The sequence below is a fragment of the Pelophylax lessonae genome (genome assembly GCF_965119305.1).
Source record: "Pelophylax lessonae genome assembly, chromosome: 9".
Taxonomy (NCBI): Eukaryota; Metazoa; Chordata; class Amphibia; order Anura; family Ranidae; genus Pelophylax; species Pelophylax lessonae.
In genome coordinates this window covers 59,644,980-59,666,413 of record NC_138776.1, presented here as the reverse complement: position 1 = coordinate 59,666,413, position 21,434 = coordinate 59,644,980, and the positions used below count along the sequence as shown (strand labels likewise).

The 21,434-nt window shown below is 44.7% G+C and overlaps 1 protein-coding gene across 1 annotated transcript in view; it reads right to left on the bottom strand.

Annotated features, from left to right (window-relative positions):
• Window positions 1-21,434, bottom strand: part of LOC309564217 (uncharacterized protein) — a gene marked incomplete at its 3' end in the record, with an annotated part of 184,811 nt that overhangs the window by 19,379 nt on the left and 143,998 nt on the right. Inside the window, exons 13-14 of the mRNA XM_082268844.1 lie at window positions 9,443-9,615; window positions 2,723-2,838 (exon numbers count right to left, since the gene is read on the bottom strand). Of these exons, the coding sequence (XP_082124970.1) occupies window positions 2,723-2,838; window positions 9,443-9,615 (289 nt within the window). The remainder of the gene's footprint in view (window positions 1-2,722; window positions 2,839-9,442; window positions 9,616-21,434) is intronic.

Genomic DNA, 21,434 nt, shown 5'->3' with positions numbered 1-21,434 from the left:
ACACTGCACACAGTATGGAGACCAGGACACTGCACACAGTATGGAGACCAGGACACTGCACACAATATGGAGACCAGGACACAGCATACAATATGGAGACCAGCACACTGCACACAGTATGGAGACCAGGACACTGCACACAATATGGAGACCAGCACACTGCACACAGTATGGAGACCAGGACACTGCACACATTATGGAGACCAGGACACTGCACACAATATGGAGACCAGCACACTGCACACAATATGGAGACCAGAACACTGCACACAGTATGGAGACCAGGACACTGCACACAATATGGAGACCAAGACACTGCACACACACAGTACAGAGAACAGCACACTGCACACAGTATAGAGACGAGGACACTGCACACAGTTTGGAGACCAGGACACTGCACACAGTATGGAGACCAGGACACTGCACACAATATGGAGACCAGGACACTGCACACAGTATGGAGACCAGGACACTGCACACAATATGAGACCAGGACACTGCACACAGTATAGAGACCAGCACACAGCACACAGTATGGAGACCAGGACACTGTACACAGTATGGAGACCAGGACACTGCACACAGTATAGAGACCAGGACACTGCACACAGTATAGAGACCAGCACACAGCACACAGTATGGAGACCAGGACACTGCACACAGTATAGAGACCAGCACACAGCACACAGTATGGAGACTAGGACACTGTACACAGTATGGAGACCAGAACACTGCACTCACTATGGAGACCAGAACACTGCACACAGTATATTGACTAGGATACTGCACATAATATGGAGACCAGGACACTGCACACAATATGGAGACCAGAACACTGCACACAGTATGAGATTAGGAAACCGCACACAGTACAGAGACCAGCAAACACATCACAGAGACTAGTACACACATTAGAACAACTGCACACACACTATGCAGGCCAGTACACCACCAACACAACCTTTTTTTAAGAATGGAACACTGAACACAGGAAATCCCAATCCAAACCCACCTGAGCGAGCCCGCCATAAAGCTGCCACCTGTACTGAGCCAAACACAAGCGGCCAAAGCATTTTTTGCTCCGTGCCCACAGGCATACACACCCATCATATATGTGCAGCTGCGCAGCATGCTTTGACAGCAGGTGACTGGCACAGTACAGGTGACAGCTTTCTAGGGGGCTCACTTAGGTGGGTTCGGATTTGAACACACCTGAGCTCATCGCTAATTGGTGATCAGAGCGGTGACATCTTAAGAGCATTAAAGGGCCCTGGGCAGTGCAGTGCACTGAGGCCTTGCCTACACAACACCCACAAGAATAAAAATACACATTATCGATAAGGCGATATTTATTGGTACAGCAGTGCCAGGCTAATGACAGCTTCCAAGCTCGGCGGCTGGGTTCAGTAAACACACACACGGACAGGAGTCAGACTCAACTGTCCTGTGTGTGCCTGTTCCCCTGAAGGCAGACAGGCATTCCTGCAGTTGTGGGCTCCCCTTCCACGGCCCAACGGCCCAAGTGGCCTGACAGCAGTGCAGGGTTAACAGGCGATTGGCACCTGCTAAGTTCGGCAGCGGGATGCACAAGGGAATCGGGAATAAAGCTTGGCTGGGGCTGGGTCGCTGAGCTGGTGGGGCGCCCCGGGCAACTGCCCAGTGTGCCCATTCGGTAAGATGGCCCTGGATCAGAGCATTGTATATACCCAAAATGGAGACCAGTATACTGGACACACAGAATATGGCGAGTAGGTGAGTAATGAGTGCACATACTTCAATTAAATTATAACAATATGGGACTCAAACTAAAGAAGAATTCACTGCGCTCAGGATTGACAATTTAGAGGTTCACATACACTGTCAGTTAACAATATGGGACTTACATTTAGAACTGAATGGTCTCACTTCAGAAAGATTGTGTAATAAGAGAGTATGCTCACTCCGGTATTTGTGTCCACGCTTTATTTTAGCGGGGTGGTAGAGACTGTATGAGAACATTCATTCTCTATAATCAATTGTCCCCCCAAGATCAGCAGGCCTGGAAGTCAATACACAGGTTGCCAGAACAAGTAAGAATCCCATGTTTATGAAATCCTAAAATGTGTAAAATTGAAAAACCGTGGGGAAAAAATCTGTCTGACAAACAGAGAATTGTACAATTCATGAATGGGAATTACCAAGATTCCTGAACTATGCAATTCCCTGAAGATCAACATGGAAGAAATCAGAAAGTCATGGTGATTGTCATCATCACTATTTGTAACACTCCGGTGGAAAAGGCAGAGAGGAAAACCTGGAGGAATCCAGAGCTTGGCTCTTAATGACACTAATCAATATCTGCCTTGTTCTCCTCTCACCTGTCTATTCCCAAGAGGCCCTGACACTGTCTAATCGACTCAATTAATGTCACCGCTGACATGGCAATCATGTCTGGGCAAGTCACATCGCAGCCATGACAGGCATGTGTGTTGGATACATCTTAATTTAATTCATGCTTTCCCAGAAGGCTGTGCACCTGGCAGTGGCTGCTTTGGGACATTTGGCCCCAGACGAATAGGGTAAAATTCTCACCCAGGGTTCAAAACAAAGGCAAAATCCACCCCATACTGCTGCTTGTGTTACAGTAAATAGAAAATCCCTATATAAATCGTCAACAATCTCTCGATGTTTGGCAGGTACAAAAAAAAATTTGTAGGATATAACCCATTGAAATACTCACATCTTGGCCTGCACTGCGGAGAGGTGCACCTGGGGACGGCAGATTTTAATGTGTGTGCAGTTCTGGGGCAGGCGAATCAGCTGACTTTCTCTGAATTTGTGAGGACACAGAAGGGTCTGAAAGATAAAAGAATGGAAGACGGTCACTCTGGAGACTCCAAGAGTGTCATTTTGCTTTAAAAAGGTCAGATCGTGTTTTATTTTTTGTATTGCGTTAGATATTTAAAGTGACTGTAAACCTTTACATATGCCCAAGTATATGGCTGTGAAGTGGTTGGCCTCAGGTGATACACAGAGATGAAACAAATCCTTCTACATAGGTTGTACAGTATCTCACAAAACTGAGTACACCCCTCTCATTTTTGTAAATATTTTATTATACCTTTTCATGTGACAACACTGAAGAAATGACACTTTGCTACAATGTAAAGTAGTGAGTGTACAGCTTGTATAACAGTGTACATTTACTGTCCCCTCAAAATAACTCCACACACAGCAGTTAATGTCAAAACCGCTGGCAACGAAAGTTAGTATACCCCTAAGTGAAATTTTCCAAATTGGGCCCAAAGTGTCAATATTTTGTGTGGCCACCATTATTTTCCAGCACTGCCTTAACCCTCTTGGGCATGGAGTTCACCAGAGCTTCACAGGTTGCCATTGGAGTCCTCTTCCACTCCTCCATGACAACATCACGGAGCTGGTGGATGTTAGAGATCTTGTGCTCCTCCACCTTCCATTTGAGGATGCCCCACAGATGCTCAATAGGGTTTAGGTCTGGAGCCATGCTTGGCCAGTCCATCACCTTTACCCTCTGCTTCTTTAGCAAGGCAGTGGTCATCTTGGAGGTGTGTTTGGGGTCGTTATGTTGGAATACTGCCCTGCGGCCCAGTCTCCAGTCATGCTTTGCTTCAGTATGTCACAGTACATGTTGACATTCATGGTTCCCTCAATGAACTGTAGCTCCCCACTCATGTAGCCCCAGACCATGACACTCCCACCACCATGCTTGACTGTAGGCAAGACACACTTGTCTTTGTACTCCTCACTTGTTCTCCGCCACACACATTTGACACCATGTGAACCATATAAGTTTATCTTGATCTCATCAGACCACAGGATGTGGTTCCAGTAATCCATGTCCTTAGTCTGCTTGTCTTCAGCAAACTGTTTGTGGGCTTTCTTGTGCATCATCTTTAGAAGAGGCTTCCTTCTGGGATGAGAGCCATGCAGACCAATTTAATGCAGTGTGCTGCATATGGCCAGAGCACTGACAGGCTGACCCCCCCACCCCTTCAACCTCTGCAGCAATGCTGGCAGCACTCATACATCTATTTACCAAAAACAACCTCTGGATATGACGCTGAGCATGCAAATTTAACTTCTTTGGTCGACCATGACGAGGTCTGTTCTGAGTGGAACCTCTTCTGTTAAACTGCTGTATGGTCTTGGCCACCGTGCTGCAGCTAAGTTTCAGGGTCTTGGCAATCTTCTTATAGCCTAAGTCACCTTTATGTGGAGCAACAATTCTTTTTTTCAGATCCTCAGAGAGTTCTTTACCATGAGGTGCCATGTTGAACTTCCAGTGACCAGTATTAAAGAGTGAGAGCGATAACATCAAATTTAACACACCTGCTCCCCATTTACACCCGAGACCTTGTAACATTAATGAGTCACATTACACAGCGGAGCAAAAATGTCTAATTTGGCCCAATTTGGACATTTTCACTTAGGGGTGTACTCACTTTTGTTGCCAGCGGTTTAGACATGAATGGCTGTGTGTTGAGTTATTTTGAGGGGACAGTAAATTTACACTGTTATACAAGCTGTACACTCACAACTTTACATTGTAGCAAAGTGTAATTTCTTCAGTGTTGTCACATGAAAAGGTATAATAAAATATTTACAAAAATATGAGGGATGTACTCACTTTTGTGAGATACTGTATACTGTACCTGTTTATCTGCAGTCTCCTCTGCTCTACAGCTGTTCAAAGTCCAGAATGTATACAGCTTGTCTGTCAGAAAAACAGGGGCAGAGAGCTGAAATTATACACTGCAGAGCTCAGTGAGAAGAGCTGATTGGATGGAAGGTACACAACCTCCTTTACACAGCACCCAGGAACAGAGCTGAGGCTCTCAACCACAGGCGGTGGGCTGGAGGTCCTTCCCCTGTCCCCTTTTTCCTCCTGGGGTCAGGAAAACTTGACAGAATTCAGACAACAGAGGAAGAAGACAGCTGAAAGAAATAAGCATGTAATACATGCCTGCACTGTGCAGTGGTTTTGCACAGAGCAGCTCAGATCCTCCTTTACTCGTGTCCCCTGTCAGCGCTCTTGGCCCCTCTCCCTTGCTGAGTGCCCCCATTGCAACTCGCTTCCTATTGGCCACTGGTATGTGCTTGCTCCCGAACCGCCTCTGTGTGTCAATAAGACACATAGAGCGCAGCCCATTCCCGCCGCCTGCTTCCTTCTCACTGGCTGTGATTGGCATTGACTCCTGCTGCTGTGTTCCAGCCAATTAGGAGAGAGGTACCCCAGAGAGCCGCTGTTGTCATGCACATTGCTGAATAGAGATCGGGCTCAGGTAAGTATTAGGGGGGCTGCGGATGCTGCACACAGAAGGTAAAAAGCCTTCAGCCCTTACAACCCCTTTATTGAAACAAGTACCCAGTATAGAGGGACATTTTTTGTTCATATTTCATGTCTGAGGTTTACAAAAACTTTAAATTAAAAAAAATATATATAGCAATGCACCACAAATTAGGCAAAGCATACAATATATACTAGATAGATACATATAGAGTACAGGATCTGGATAAAGCATTGTGGATGTCCCAAAAACTGGACGAACGTAAGATGGCAATGGGACTTTCTGTACAATATTTAACATACAGGAATCACTCCAGATCTTTATCTGTATTTCAGCGATAACAGCTACGTGAAAATCCTAGAATTCCATTACCGGCCTTAGTGTCTGCCTGAGAAGGAAAGAAGTGCAGAAAACTTTTTGTTTTGTGTCTTGATGAGCCTAAGCGCTCCTCCAGAAGTAACCTCTCAATCTGGAGCATTATAACAGATTATGATTAGAAGGGAGAAAAGAAACACAAGGGAGTAAAGTCAATAAAACTGATGGTATTCACATCTTTCCATCACATATCCCAAAAATATTCTGAATTTCAGGACAGTGCTGCACACTGAATTTGTAACATTAAAATGGAGGTTATTAGAGGCAAAAGGCTGATTGTGATTTGGAGGAATATGCTGGACGAAGGGGACACATATAATGTTACTTGTCCATGGCGTGTTACATTTGTGGGCTATAGCAGTGAAAAATGGGTGTTCAATGGCCTGCAATCTTGGCAATAAACCGCTTCAAAGAACAAACTTGTGTTTGGGAAGGGGAAATGAAGAGGTACAAAGCATAAGGGCTCTTTCACACGGGCGGTCCGATCAGATCCGCCTGTCAGTTTTTTAGGCGGATCTGATCGGATCCTCCATGCAGCTCTATGGGGCAGCGGATGTCAGCGGAGACACCTCCGCTGACACCCGTATCCGATCCTGTCCGTGAAATCTGGACGGATGGAAACCCTATTTTTCAGGTATCGGATCGGATCGGATGAGAGCGGACAGGCGGTCCGCTCTCATCCGATCCCCCATAGAGAGCAGCGGGGGGCTGTGACACCTCCCTCTCTGCACTGCAAGCGGAGACGGAGCTGTCATCCGCCGGCTCAGCGGGGATTGCGGATTGATCCCCGCTGAGCAGCACGGATTCGCCTACGGACGCGGACCGTGTGAAAGAGCCCTTAGGCTATATACAAACAGGACATTTTTGTTAATGTGAATGCTTTACTAAAACCGCCTGCGATAAATGATTGATCACTAAGCATAGGGAACATTGGAGAGTAGCACTGTATAAGAGCAGTAACCTATTAATGGCACTAATTATTTATATGTTAAACACCAGAAGCGCGGGAATATACATACTTGATCCTAACAATGTTTCAAATTTGTGCCATCAATCGCTGCCATGTACAACTATGTGGGGTTGATTTACTAAAACTGGAGAGTGCAAAATATGGTGCAGCTCTACATAGAAACCAATCAACTTCCAGGTTTAATTGAACAAGCTAAAGTTAGAAGCGGATTGGCTACCAACTACAGCTGGACCAGATTTTGCACTCTCCCGTTTTAGTAAATCAACCCTTATGTGTGGCAAATTTAGTATCAGAGTTGTCTGTGAGCACAAAGCCATAATTTGTAATGAATTTGCTAGCAGAAGATTTTTGGTTTTATCTAAGGGTGGCCACACAGTGTAAAAATCTGCCCACTTTTGCTAAAAGCCTCTGGAGCTTGCCACCATCTTGTCTCAGGATGACGTTACAGCATAGTCTGTGTGAAGATACAAAAAAAGAGAAAGATTGGTAATCAGCTTCTCCTAGCCTCAGAACTAACAGCCATCTTTCACCATTGGTTGTCATTAAGATCCTTAGGGCCACTTGTAAACTTGCAGGCAGGACAAGGTCAGCCCAGTAATATATACCTGGTTTCCATTCCAAACCCTGAGCAGCCAGGTGGATTAGCCTCTTCAGTCCTACAAGCCTTCAACAAATTACTATTCCCATCTGTCTGTGGCTGCCAATGTCTACTGGAAATTGTAGTTCTACAAGAGATGGATCAGGCAAGGGTCAAAGGGCACCATATTCTCTCCCTCGGTGCAGTATATTCTCAGGTTATTAATGGCCATCATACTACAGCCATGTCATAAGTCAGCAGAGGTGCCCCCCAAGTGATGTCACCACGTGCAGCGAAAAGTCGATGTTAATCATCGGTGTTATTACAACTGATCATCATCCCGAGCCGCCTGTAAAAGGAAGCTACAAGCAATTAAGTCTCAGGCTCATTTGTAGGTTACATAAATAAGGTATTTGTTGATTTTCCATCCTGGCTCAGGTTGTGTATCAGAGCCTGCGCTGCAGGCCATAAAATAATGATTGGATGGTAAATTGTCCTTTCCTCTCTCGTGATTGCTTCATTTGTTATGGCAGAGCGGCCTGTGTACAGCAACGCTCTGTAAATGACGTCTCAGCCTCCCAGACCATTAGGGTTAATGCTCTTTTAATTAACAACAAGCGTTCATCCTATCGGTGGCTTCCTATAGATGGTCCAGTGCTGGGGGCTGAGAGCGAGGCCATCATTAATATGATAAACACATGAAGGGGGATTTCTCTGCATATTTAATCACTTAATCTTCACAGACCCTTCCGGATCCAAACAACAGTCCGGACACAAAAGTTGGAACCTTTAATTCGCTATCGAACAATGATCTCACCATCAAGGCCACTGGACAGGCCAAGATGTCCAGAAAACAAGGGAAAGAATGCACATTTGTGATGCTCGGGACAATACTATGATGTGTTACCATCCCTAGCAATCACAATTGTGAATGAATCTATGAATCACATACAAGGGACTCAATGCTCCTGCTCAACATCCAGGTGTAGCAGTAGTACCAAGGTTCTTCCCAAGTGCTTCATTGCCGGAAATGTGATGTTCTGGAAACACCGGTTTCTGAACCAGGTGGATGTGCAGTGCAGTCTGGGAACTGTTCATAGCACAGAAACATGTGACAAGAGCTTGTAGGCCCATGTAGGGGAACTGCTACATGTTGCGATCCCACATGGATTTGGATTGGATTTCAGCCTGACCCCAGTAAAAGCAGATTTCCAAGGCAGGCTGGCAGTGTCTAGCTGCTCCAGTGGGGAACAAGCAAAGGGATCCAATCAGGCTGCCATAGGATAGCTTTTCTAGATGAAAGTTTTATATGAATAAACTTATGATAGAGATATCATTTCTCCTGAAGAGTATTGTTGAGGACATGATTGAGAGATGTGGGGGGCTGATCACTAAGACTGAGTACCCCGTTCTGGGACCCCGAGACAGAACATGTCCGGTCTGTGTTATCTGCTTACCAGGCAGCATTATTACATACAGCTGACACTCACTGGAAGACTCAAACCAGACACTGACCATAGAGCTGCCCAAATGGAGCCGTCTTTTTAGTCCCCAGAGAATGAAGCACCAGCCTGTTTCCAGCACTGTACCCCAGTGTACTACCACCACATGTGTTATTTTACAGACTCTTGCAAGGAAAATTCCTTAAAATACCACCAGTAACAGGCTGGTGATCACTAAGCTCTTTTGGGCATCTGTGAAGGGAAAATGAGCCATTCCAGATGTGCATAAAATTACACAATGGACATTATTTACTAAAACTGGAGAGTGCAAAATCTGGTGCAACTGTTTTCAGTAGCCAATCAGCTTCAGCTTGTTCAATTAGGCTTTGACAATACTGGATGCAAATTGGTTTCCCTGCAGAGCTGCACCAGATTTTGCACTCTCTAGTTTCAGTAAATCAACTTGTTTGTGGGTTAAAACAAGATTTATGAGGAAACACAACATTCAGCATTTAACTGCCAGAAAATAACAATTAAGAGATTAGTCTGATTCTGAATTAAATATGTTTAAAAAAACGTAAAATTAAAATAACTCATCCACCTTAGTGAATTGAGTCTATAATTGTACTTTTTAGAATACATTTTCTTTTTACACTCCTGTTCATTCCTATAGGGGAGTCAGGACTGAGATTTGTGTGGACAGGCAGTGACAGTTGTACTCAGTGCTTAGTCTCTGTGACGGCTGGTTGGGCATTTAGCAGTTTGTCACCTTCTCCGCACAGCTGTGACACATGTCAGCTCCTGGCAGCTCCTCGAAGATCCTGCCGTTGTCTGAGCTGGTGTAGATCATGGCAGCGTAGCGATTCAGTAGTGTTTCATCAGGGAACAGAACTGCGGAGAGAAATCTTCCAACGTTCTCCTCATCCGCCTCCTTTAGGGACTCTGGTGACAACAGAAAACACAACCGTGAATTAGTAAGCTGCTGTAGCTCTCTGCCTGCACTCTTGCACTTCACCACTAGATGGCAGCTGACAACCACGGCAGCTTCTCAACATCCTGTGCTTGTATTTATCTGACTGTCTGGGTGTGTGGAGAGAAGCCCCTGGGGACCCCGGGTAAACATTAGCAGCGGTTCCTCAGTGCAAGAAGAAACACCATTAATTAATAGAATTAATTGTATTGGGCCAAATAATTCCAGAATACATAAAGGCGCTGATGAGATAATAAGTATTATGGGTGAAATCCTAGCGCACACAAACACGGCGAGCCCGTGGGCCACGCATCATGTGCATTCAATCAGCCGCCTGAAAAATCACTGAGAACAGCAGCTCGAGGCTTCTCTAAATCTATTTTCTCCATAAAGCAAAAAATTACAAGCAGATGTCCAGAGCGCTGAGCGATGCAAGATTATTATCCTGTGCAAGACGAGAAGCCTCCACTACTCTGCGGATATTAATATCCCACCATGGCCTGACAGTCACCGGGAACCCCCAATAGGACTGACCATCCTAGACCAAGGCCTGCAGAAGGGACCTGAACCACGTCCACTCATCAGCAGCCAAGGAAGTCAACTCTATCCATGCTAATAGGTACTCTAGGCCAACAGCCGTGGGATAGAGACAAGCCATGGCAAACAGGCCCACTTATCAGGTGCCACAGCCGAGCCTGCAGATGAGAGGACAGAACTGCTGAGCAATGAAAGCTTCACTTTATCCTATAGCAGGGTTCTGGGCAGGCTGGATCACTGCTATCAAACCATGTGCTATCAGGACCACAGTAGGACCCTTTATGAGCCAATGTTAGCAGACTTTAGAAGGGCATATATGAGTCCAATTTATTGGGACCTCAAGAGGGCCTGTATCAGTCATTGTGATCGGGCTTCCAGGAGGGCCTGTATCGGCCATTGTTATTGGGACCCCAGAAGGGCCTGTATCAGTCATTGTTATCGGGCTTCCAGGAGGGCCTGTATCAGTCATTGTTATCGGGCTTCCAGGAGGGCCTGTATCAGCCATTGTTATCGGGCTTCCAGAAGGGCCTGTATCAGCCATTGTTATTGGGACCCCAGAAGGGCCTGTATCAGTCATTGTTATCGGGCTTCCAGGAGGGCCTGTATCAGTCATTGTTATCGGGCTTCCAGGAGGGCCTGTATCAGTCATTGTTATCGGGCTTCCAGGAGGGCCTGTATCAGCCATTGTTATCGGGCTTCCAGAAGGGCCTGTATCAGCCATTGTTATTGGGACACCAGAAGGGCCTGTATCAGTCATTGTTATCGGGCCTCCAGGAGGGCCTGTATCAGCCATTGTTATTGGGACCCCAGAAGGGCCTGTATCAGTCATTGTAATCGGGCTTCCAGGAGGGCCTGTATCAGTCATTGTTATCGGGCTTTCAGGAGGGCCTGTATCAGCCATTGTTATCGGGCTTCCAGAAGGGCCTGTATCAGCCATTGCTATTGGGACCCCGGAAGGGCCTGTATCAGTCATTGTTATCGGGCTTCCAGGAGGGCCTGTATCAGCCATTGTTATCGGGCTTCCAGAAGGGCCTGTATCAGCCATTGTTATTGGGACCCCGGAAGGGCCTGTATCAGTCATTGTTATCGGGCTTCCAGAAGGGCCTGTATCAGCCATTGTTATTGGGACCCCGGAAGGGCCTGTATCAGCCATTGTTATTGGGACCCCAGAAGGGCCTGTATCAGCCATTGTTATTGGGACCCCAGAAGGGCCTGTATTAGTCATTGCTATTGGGCTTCCAGGAAGGCCAGTATCAGTCACTGTTATTGGGCTTTCAGGAGGGCCTATATCAGTCATTGTTATTGGGACCCCAGGGGGGGGCCTGTATTAGTCATTGTTATCGGTGCTTCCAGGAGGGCCTGTATCAGTCATTGTTATCAGGCTTCCAGAAGGGCCTGTATCAGTCATTGTTAGCAGGCTTCCAGAAGGGCCTGTATCAGTCATTGTTATTGGGCTTCCAGGAGGGCCTGTATCAGCCATTGTTATTGGGACCCCAGAGGGGCCTATATCAGCTCATGTTATCGGGACCCTAGAAAGGCCCATATGATTCAGTTATACAGGTCCTAGGAGGGCCAGTAGTAGTCACTGGTACTGGGACCTTGGGCCAGAACCCCCTTAAGGGCCTGTGTTGAGCCACTGTTATCGGGACCCCATAAGAGCCCATATCAGCCACTGTTATTGGGACAACAGAGGGGGCTGTATCAGACCAGGTTATTGAGACCTCAAAAGGGCCAGTATGAGCTTAAACCAACCTTTCTATGTACCGGCATGTAGATGTCTACAAACATTCCATGGCCATCTGAAGGATTGGACACTTGGAGGGCACCCATGCGCTACAAGGTCTTCAGCTGGAATATTTTTGCCCATACCCCAAGTAGTTAGAATCCAGTGATCACAGCATTAATGTGCCAAGAAGAAATATCAAGTTATCATAGCATATTTGTGACAAGTAGATGGGATTCCGTGATCACAATATATTTGTGACAAGGAGAAGGGATCTAGTGAATACAGCATAGATGTGGCAAATAGATGGGATTCAGTGATCACATTAAAAATGAGAGATAAAAGACTTCAGCTATCACAGTATGTACATGAGAGGTAAAAGGGATCCAGTGATCAAAGCATAGATATGACAAGTAGATGGGGTCCAGTGATCACAGCATATATGTGACAAGTAGATGGGTTCCAGTGATCACAGCATAGATGTGACAAGCAGAGGAGATCAGGTGATCACAGCATAGATGTGACAAGCAGAGGAGATCAGGTGATCACAGTATAGATGTGACAAGTAGATGGGATCAGGTGATCACAGCATAGATGTGACAAGTAGATGGGATCAGGTGATCACAGCATATGTATGACAAGTAGATGGGATCCAGTGATCACAGCATAGATGTGACAATTAGATGGGATCTGGTGATCACAGTATACATGTGACAAGTAGATGGGTTTCAGTGATTACAGCATCAATGTGACAAGTAGATGGGATCTGGGAATCACAGCATAGATGTGACAAGTAGATGGGATCTGGGAATCACAGCATAGATGTGACAAGTAGGTGGGATCTGGGAATCACAGCATAGATGTGACAAGTAGATGGGATCTAGTGATCACAGCATAGTAGATAGGTTCCAGTGATCTCAGCGTGAATGTGAAAGGTTGATGGGTTCCAGTGGTCACAACACAGATTTGACAAGTAGATAGGATACAGTGATCACGGCATTGATGTGACACGTAGATGGGACCAGATTATCACAGCAGAGATGTGACAACTAGATGGGATTCAGTGATCACAGCATAGATGTGACAAGTAGATGGGATCCAGTGAACACAACAGAGATGTGACAAGTAGATGGGGGTCAGGTGATCACAGCATAGATGTGACAAATCGATGGGATCCAGTGATCACAGCATAGATGTGACGAGTAGCTGGGATCCAGTGATTACAGCATAGATTTAACAAGTTGATGGGTTCCATTGATCAAACCCTAGATATGACATACAGAAGGGATTAGTTAATCATCGTGTAAATATGAGAGGTAAAGTGGATCCAGTGATTACAGCATAGATGTGACAGGTAGATAGGTTCCAGTAGTCACAACATAGATGTGACAAGTAGATGGGGTCCAGTGATCAAAGCATAGCTATGACAATTAGATGGGAATCTAGTAATCACAGCATAGATGTGACAAGTAGATGGGATCTGGTGATCACAGCATAGATGTGACAAGTAGATTGGTTCCAATGATCACAGCACAGATGTGACATGGAGATGGGATCTTGTGATCACAGCATAAATGTGACAAGTAGATGGGATCTTGTGATCACATCATAGATGTGACATGGAGATGGGATCTTGTGATCACAGTATAGATGTGACAGCTAGATGGGATCTGGTGATCACAGCATAGATGTGACAAGTAGAGGCAATCTAGTGATCACAGCATAGATGTGACAAGTAGATGGGATCAGGTGATCACAGCATAGATGTGACAAGTAGATGGGATCAGGTGATCACAGCATAGATGTGACAAGTAGATGGGATCAGGTGATCACAGCATAGATGTGACAAGTAGATGGGTTCCAGTGATCACAGTATATGTGACAAGTAGATGCGATCTGGTGATCACAGCATAGAAGTGAAAAGTAGATGGGATCTGGTGATCACAGTATAGATGTGAAAAGTAGATGGGATCTGGTGATCACAGCATAGATGTGACAAGTAGAGGCAATCTTGTGATCACAGTATAGATGTGACAGGTTGATGGGATCTGTTGATCACAGCATAGATGTGACAAGTAGAGGTGATCTAGTGATCACAGCATAGGTGTGACAAGTAGATGGGATCAGATGATCACAGCATAGATGTGACAAGTAGATGGGATGAGGTGATCACAGCATAGATGTGACAAGTAGAGGCGATCTAGTGATCACAGAATAGATGTGACAAGTAGATGGGATCAGGTGATTACAGCATAGATATGACAAGTAGATGGGATCAGGTGATTACAGCATAGATATGACAAGTAGATGGGATCCAGTGATCATAATCAGCAGTACACGTAGTGTTGTGCTCTGTGCTATCTCTTGTTCCACAGCAGAAACACACAAAGCTCTGCCAGACGGGTGAAATCCTAATTTCACGCTCTTCGGCTTTCCAAACATAAAACTGACATGTAAGTTCTTGTGTCAGCAGGTGGCCGGAGTTTGTTTCCAGGCCTCGGAGCTACTCCAGGACAGTCAGCACATAGATCAGACATTGCCTGCAAGGGTCAGGCTGGTAAAATGGCAGCTTAGTGATTTAATGGACAGTCTAAAGATAAGTAAAAGATTGACATGGGCTCTATTAGGGTCTTACAACCATCCAGGACCTTAGAGCTGTATAACGCTCTCCAAACTCAGAGTGCAGAAAATGAGTGTCTAATGACATCACATACAGAACTAGGATCCCGCTTCCATCCATTGCAGATTCACATGCCACAAATTATCCATACACTGTGGGGGGATGGAGACACAATCTACTGCAGGGAAATGTCATCATTCTGGGAGGGGCAGGGACACAATCTACTGCAGGGAAATGTCATCATTCTGGGAGGGGCAGGGACACAATCTACTGCAGGGAAATGTCATCATTCTGGGAGGGGCAGGGACACAATCTACTGCAGGGAAATGTCATCATTCTGGGAGGGGCAGGGACACAATCTACTGCAGGGAAATGTCATCATTCTGGGGGGATGGAGACACAATCTACTGCAGGGAAATGTCACCATTGTGGGAGGGGCAGAGACACAAACTACTGCAGGGAAATGTCACCATTGTGGGAGGGGCAGAGACACAAACTACTGCCAGGAAATGTCATCATTTTGGGAGGGGCAGAGACACAAACTACTGCAGGGAAATGTCACCTTTGTGGGAGGGGCAGAGACACAAACAGCTGGAGGGAAATGTCACCATTGTGGTGGAGAAACAATTTACAACATGGAAGTCTCCCCATTGTGGGAGAGAGGCAAAATGGACAGATACCAGCAGGACAGCCCTTACACTGTCTCTGCAGCACATTGTATTGGTCTGCCGATCCTTACAACAAAGTGGGTGTGTTTTGTTTTTGTTTTGATCTCTCCTATGGGAGTATTTCATTTTCTGTAGTTCGTGTAATTCTTGGTGATCTCTGCTCAGCACATTCAGTGACAGTGATAGAGGAAAACATCCCTGTTTTAACATACATAACGGTCCTCAATTCTGGCCAAGTTCTGTATCCATTTATTATCGTTCACAGCTGTTATAGAGGACAGAAGATATAAGGGGGCCATTCTGGGTGTGGTCATACTGAGAAGACTCCCAGACCCAGCTAAGTAGGAGCATTTCTTTCATACTGCAAGCTCCTCTTTGACTCTTATATATGACTTCTTTACTCTCCTCTCCCAGCAAATGAAAGCTGCTATGATAGGCACCATACCATCTCACCCTACACCAGGGATATGCAAACTGTGGCCCTCCAGCTGTTGGGAAACTACAAGTCCCATAATGCCTCTGAAAGCCGCAAGCATGACACCCAAAGGCAGAGTCTTGCTATGCCTCATGGGACCTGTAGTTCTGCAACATCTGGAGGGCCACAGTTTGCATATCGCGGTTCTGAAAGGGGGGGGGGGGGTGTAGGTGGAGGTTACCATGTAAATAATTGATAGAAAGCTGGTTTTCCAACATGTCAGAGCAGAAATAGTGAGTCTGCCACTGCTATTGCTACCGTCGTATATTTATACAGCGAGGAGGGCTCACTGCAAATCAAACCTCTTCCATATAGGAAAAAGAAAAAAGGTTGCAATCCAGGCACTGGTAATTTAATAATTAGGACAACATGAGAAGAGACTTTTTTTGACGCGTTTCACCCACAAAGATGGGCTTAATCTTAGAGGTCTCTGGATGACTAAGCTGTTTGGATATTGTTCTGAGTGTAGTCAGCCTTTTACTCTAAATTTGTGCAGTCTGAGATGCACAGAATGAGCCTCTGCTTGCTTTATGCACCTGATCCTTCATGAAGGTGACCTGATTAAGGGCTTGGCAGCAGCAAACCACATAATCTTCAAGAGTCAAGAAAGTTACCTTTAGCAACTACATTTCAACTCTCATCACCACAAGCACTCTCACAACAGGGGAAAGATGGCTGCCGATTAGCTGCTACAGATTAGCGCACTCTACAGGCAGGTTTAGATCTTTTTCACTAGTTCACACAAAGGTGTAAATTAGGTAACTTTAAAAGATCGGTGTGTGGAAGTGACAGCCGTTCTGTTAGGTTCTGACAATGAGGACAGTGGAGGGTGAAAATAGGCAGCACATTCAGGACACCAGCCCACAGATCAACATTTTCCTAATATTAGACATTAACTATCACCAACACCCGACCAAATTACTCCCCCTAATCCTAATGTGACCCTTAAACTCAATCCCCAACCCATGAACCCAAACCTGTTACTTAAAGTGGAACTCGGAGCAAAATAAAGAATGACATATAGGATGCAGTCTGTCAGTAGCATTTAGCCCTTGTTCAACAAGGCTGAAATCGCACAACTTCAAAGCTTTCGGTGTGACTTGAAAGACATCTGTGCAGCTTCATGCACAGATGTCTATTGAAGTGGAACCCAAAATCGGCAAGAGTAGAGCAGAAACGACTTTTGCAAACTGCTGTAAAGTCAGCGTTGCATCAATTGGAACGGTGCCGGCGAAAGGCTGCAACTTGTCATGCGATTTGACCTGTCAAATTGCATGACAAATCCCTCCCGGACCTAAACGTGATGGATCGGAGGTAAGTCTGTTCACATCCAGCCACCCATAGAGCCATCATGGGTCTGCCACAGTCCGTTGTCAAAACGCAGAAATGTCACAAAAATTACATCCATCCCTTTCTGCTCTGATTCAGCAGAGGTCTGCTCACTGATCTCCCACTGGATGGAGCGTAGTTCTCCAATCTGAAAGGACCCTTACACAGCAGTTTGTTTCTGAATCCCCCTGTAAGATAGTTTTATGACCAGATGATCCTGCCAGCAGATCTGTTATTTTTCCCACTTTCATTAACAACAACATTGCTTATTCTACAATGAAATTACACAGCAGTGTTTTCACTCTGTGGACAGGGGGGTCTTCGGCAGGCCATAGACGGTGCAAATTTCTTTCCTGCAACCACAGGTTGCAGGAAAGAAATTTGCACAATTCCCCCATCAATATGCTGACATGGGGGGGGGGCTAGGCCGTGGAAGCTGTCCCCAACGGGAGAAGACAGTGAATATTGCTAGTGGCGATAATCACAAGTAAGCCTGGCAGGCTGGTTGTACCCAAGTTGATCGATCAATCAACTTGGTACATTCAGCCGTTCAGCCTGCCCACACACAGTTCAAATCTGTGTCTATGACCGGCCTTAGGTGGACTTTACTTCCAGGACAAACAAATTAAACTTCAGTTTACATTTTTTTTTAAACAGTTACAGTAAAAGGTCTTTTTTTTCTTCTGGAAAAAAAGTTTAAACCGTATGAATACAAGTTGACTGTTGTAAGTATCCCCATCAGTATTATATGGTTTGTCCCAACCCCTGTAATGTCAACTTTTGTTGGACAGTTTGGTCTGCAAGTAAAGATGGGAAAACACATAAATGTAAAAATAAAACATTGTAAACAAACTTATACAGCTACCAGCATGTAAGATGGATCCCTATAGTGGGCCTTTAGTGTCTTACCATCCTTAAGAGTGACCCAATAACTACCTGATGACTCTCCTAAATATAATATGGCTGGAAATATCCTTTGAGAATGCCTTATATGACGAAACGTGCCAGAATCTCGCCATTGACAGCTTGATTTGCTTGCTTATTATCCCTGACTGTACCGCTGAATGTTTGTAAGTGCATTTCCGTTTGAATTAATAAATTGTTTTAGCGGTTTTACACTATGTTTGCCTCCTCTGTTATTTATCTTTATGTCATCGTGAAAAATATGGTCTAATAAGCGCTAATATCAAAGTGAAAAAAGCTGCCAGAACAACATAACTGATAAACAGGTTATAAATGTAAAAGGAAAAATGCAGCGCTAGTATTGTGTACATAATATACAACAAATAAATAATGATGACATAATACATGAATAAATCAAACATTCAGATAAAGTCCCATATCAAAGGTAGACTGAAAATAGAGTCCCAAAAGAGTGATGCATCTTGTCGGTGAACATAATCATATCCAAATGTGAAAAGATAATTCCCAACACCAAGTAGACAAATAGAATGGGCGCTCACCAGATCAAGTGGGTCTGAATTGCCTTATAGCAAGAAGACCCACTAGGCTTTACAAGATGATCCTGATTCCTCCTAAGAATGTAACCATGGATGTAGTTTTCGGCTCATGCGGTAATAGGGAGAGGGATGGAAGTCTCTCAAAACCAGGTAACATAAAAACCAAAAAGAGGAGTGCACATAGCGTAATATTGCTAAAAACTTTTAATGAAATAAAAGGAATTGCACTTACAAAATTCGCATGGTAACAGGCAATAAAGTAAGACTGAGGTTCTACTGCGAGCTTCTGACGCGTATCGTCCACACAGACATCATCAGAGGATATTGCTACCAGCATGTAAGATGGATCCCTATAGTGGGCCTTTAGTGTCTTACCATCCTTAAGAGTGACCCAATAACTACCTGATGACTCTCCTAAATATAATATGGCTGGAAATATCCTTTGAGAATGTCTTATATAACGAAACGCGCCAGTTTCTTGCCATTGACAGCCTGATTTGCTTGCTTATTATCCCTGACTGTACTGCTGGATGTTTGTAAGTGCATTTCCGTTTGAATTAATAAATAGTTTTAGCGGTTTTACACTATGTTTGCCTCCTCTGGTATTTATCTTTATGTCATCGGTTGACTAAGAGCTTCATTCTCCCTTCACTCCATCTGATACCTAACTTTTGGAGCCTCCGTGGTTACAGCCTTAGATAGAGGAATCCAGGATCCACTTTGTGAGCATCATGTGACCCATATGCTGTATGGTATTTTGGGTCCATAATATCCGGTGAGCGCATATTTATTACCCAATGATGGTGTTGGGATCTGGCAACCACTGTGACCACATTCATCACCTTGGATATTAAACTCACCCTTACACATGGGACTTACTTTGCTATATTGTCACCTTTTTTATTTTTCATCATCCAATTGATTGTTTCTAGTGGACTGTTATGGTTTATTTCTCAATTTAGCGCTGCACTATATATATATTTTTTTCTGTTTTTTTTATCAACTTGATTGTCAGTTGTCTGTGCTAGCGGCCTTATTTTATCTTGTTTGGTTAGCGCAGTTTATAACCTTTTTATCTCCTAAATATAATATTGATTCAGCCACACAGTGACCTATAGAGGAATCTTCTTGCCCCCATTGACCTATAGAAGGGTGTCCCCACCTCCGGCACCACCATAGACAAAGCACTCTCTAGTGGCTTATCTTTTTTATGTATGGATTCTGATACATGGGGGATGATGTACTAAAGGCAAATAGACTGTGCACTTTGCAAAGTGCAGTTGCACTCTGGAAGAGCAGTTGCTCCAGAGCTTAGTAAATAAAGGGAAGCTCTGCTGACTTTTATCATCCAATTATCATCCAATTATCTGCAAGCAAAAATGCTGTTTTTTAATTTTCCTTGCACGTGATTGGGTATTCTTTGCAAAGTGAAGCTTTACCTCATTTACTAAGCTCTGGAGCAACTGCACTTGCAGAGTGCAATTGCACTTTGAAAAGTCTTTTTGCCTTTAGTAAATCAACCCCAATGTTTTTGACACCTTTTAATGTTTTACAAAAGCATTTCTTAAACAGGGTTCCCTGTAAGCCTAGGATTTCTCCAGGGGTTGTTAGGGGTTTCTTGTTCAATGAGCAGTTTCTGCCTTTCAGATAAGTAACATTCACACCAATGATCTTTTTAGCTATCTGTAAGAGGGGGAAACTCAGTAATCTAAAGCGACCTTTCTCTAATGACCACCAATCTAAGCGAGCACTTCTCCACTGACCGCCAGTGTAAGAGACCTTTCTCCACTAAAAAGGGGGCACTACATCGGTCACCATATAGAGGAGCCTTGGGTGTCAAATAAACCTAGTACACCACATTCCTTATTCTTTTATTTATTCTTATATCTCAATGAACTGTTCATCCTAATATACCATTAGCTGTAAATTTAGCCATTCCCTGAAACTTGTTTCAAGGGTTCCTCTGTCCTAAAAAGGTTATATTTAATGCAACCTGTGGTAGCTCCATTCACAACCATTAAAATTGTACTGACGGAAGGGTTTGACTCTTGGAGAGGGTTCATTGTGTGTAGCCATTAAGTGTTAAACTATTCCCATATTTGCTTCTAGCCAATATGGTACACTGATAGCGATGATGCAGTCAGCGAGAGAACAAGACAGAGTTGTAGTCAAAGCCTTCAGTCCCTACCTCCACCCTTAATCAGACTTTTTTTTACTATAAACTCCTCAATCCTCAGTTGGGAGTTAACATTGCATCACTAAGCGACAACATCCAGTTCCCTGTACATAGAGGTCAGTGCGATATTCCGTAATGTATATAATGAGATACGGTGACAAGGTGTCTGCGTATGATCTTTGATCTCTCTGACCGCGAACGCTGCACACAGCAATATGATGGTACTGATCAAACACTCCTAATCCGCTCTATCCATCTTCAAATTATCTTCCACTTCTCGTACACAAACAGTGACTGGCAGCCGCTATAGTCGCCTCCCTGGAGTGCTGCATCTGTATTTGGCGAAGCGATGCGCAGTATGCACCTTATTATAGCCATTATTTAATCTGTGCGCTGACTGCTTTATGGAGTGCGCTGGAAGATGAGGCTGCATTGTTACGTCTGTCCCTGGGGAGACCCAACGCCGGGAATCCTCTCCTTGCGCCGCTGTAAGGCGAGGACCCGCTCGTGTGTCAGGTCTTCTCACAGACACTCCATCAGTGTTCGCTGTCTGCAGGGAATGCAGCTCAATCCAACATCTAACTACAGCAAATAACTCCACCAATAAGGTGCCGTGGGTCCGCTCCCTACCAGGGCTGACCTGCATCTCCTAATACAAACTCTATGATGAGATTATTCATGAAATGTCCAGCAGCACTTCCATAAAATCAACTGAGAACGCAAACACGCCAACCGTACGAGAGCAGAAAGATCAATACGATGGCCTTGGCTCCAATGGATTGTCTCTTTAATGTTTTATCTTT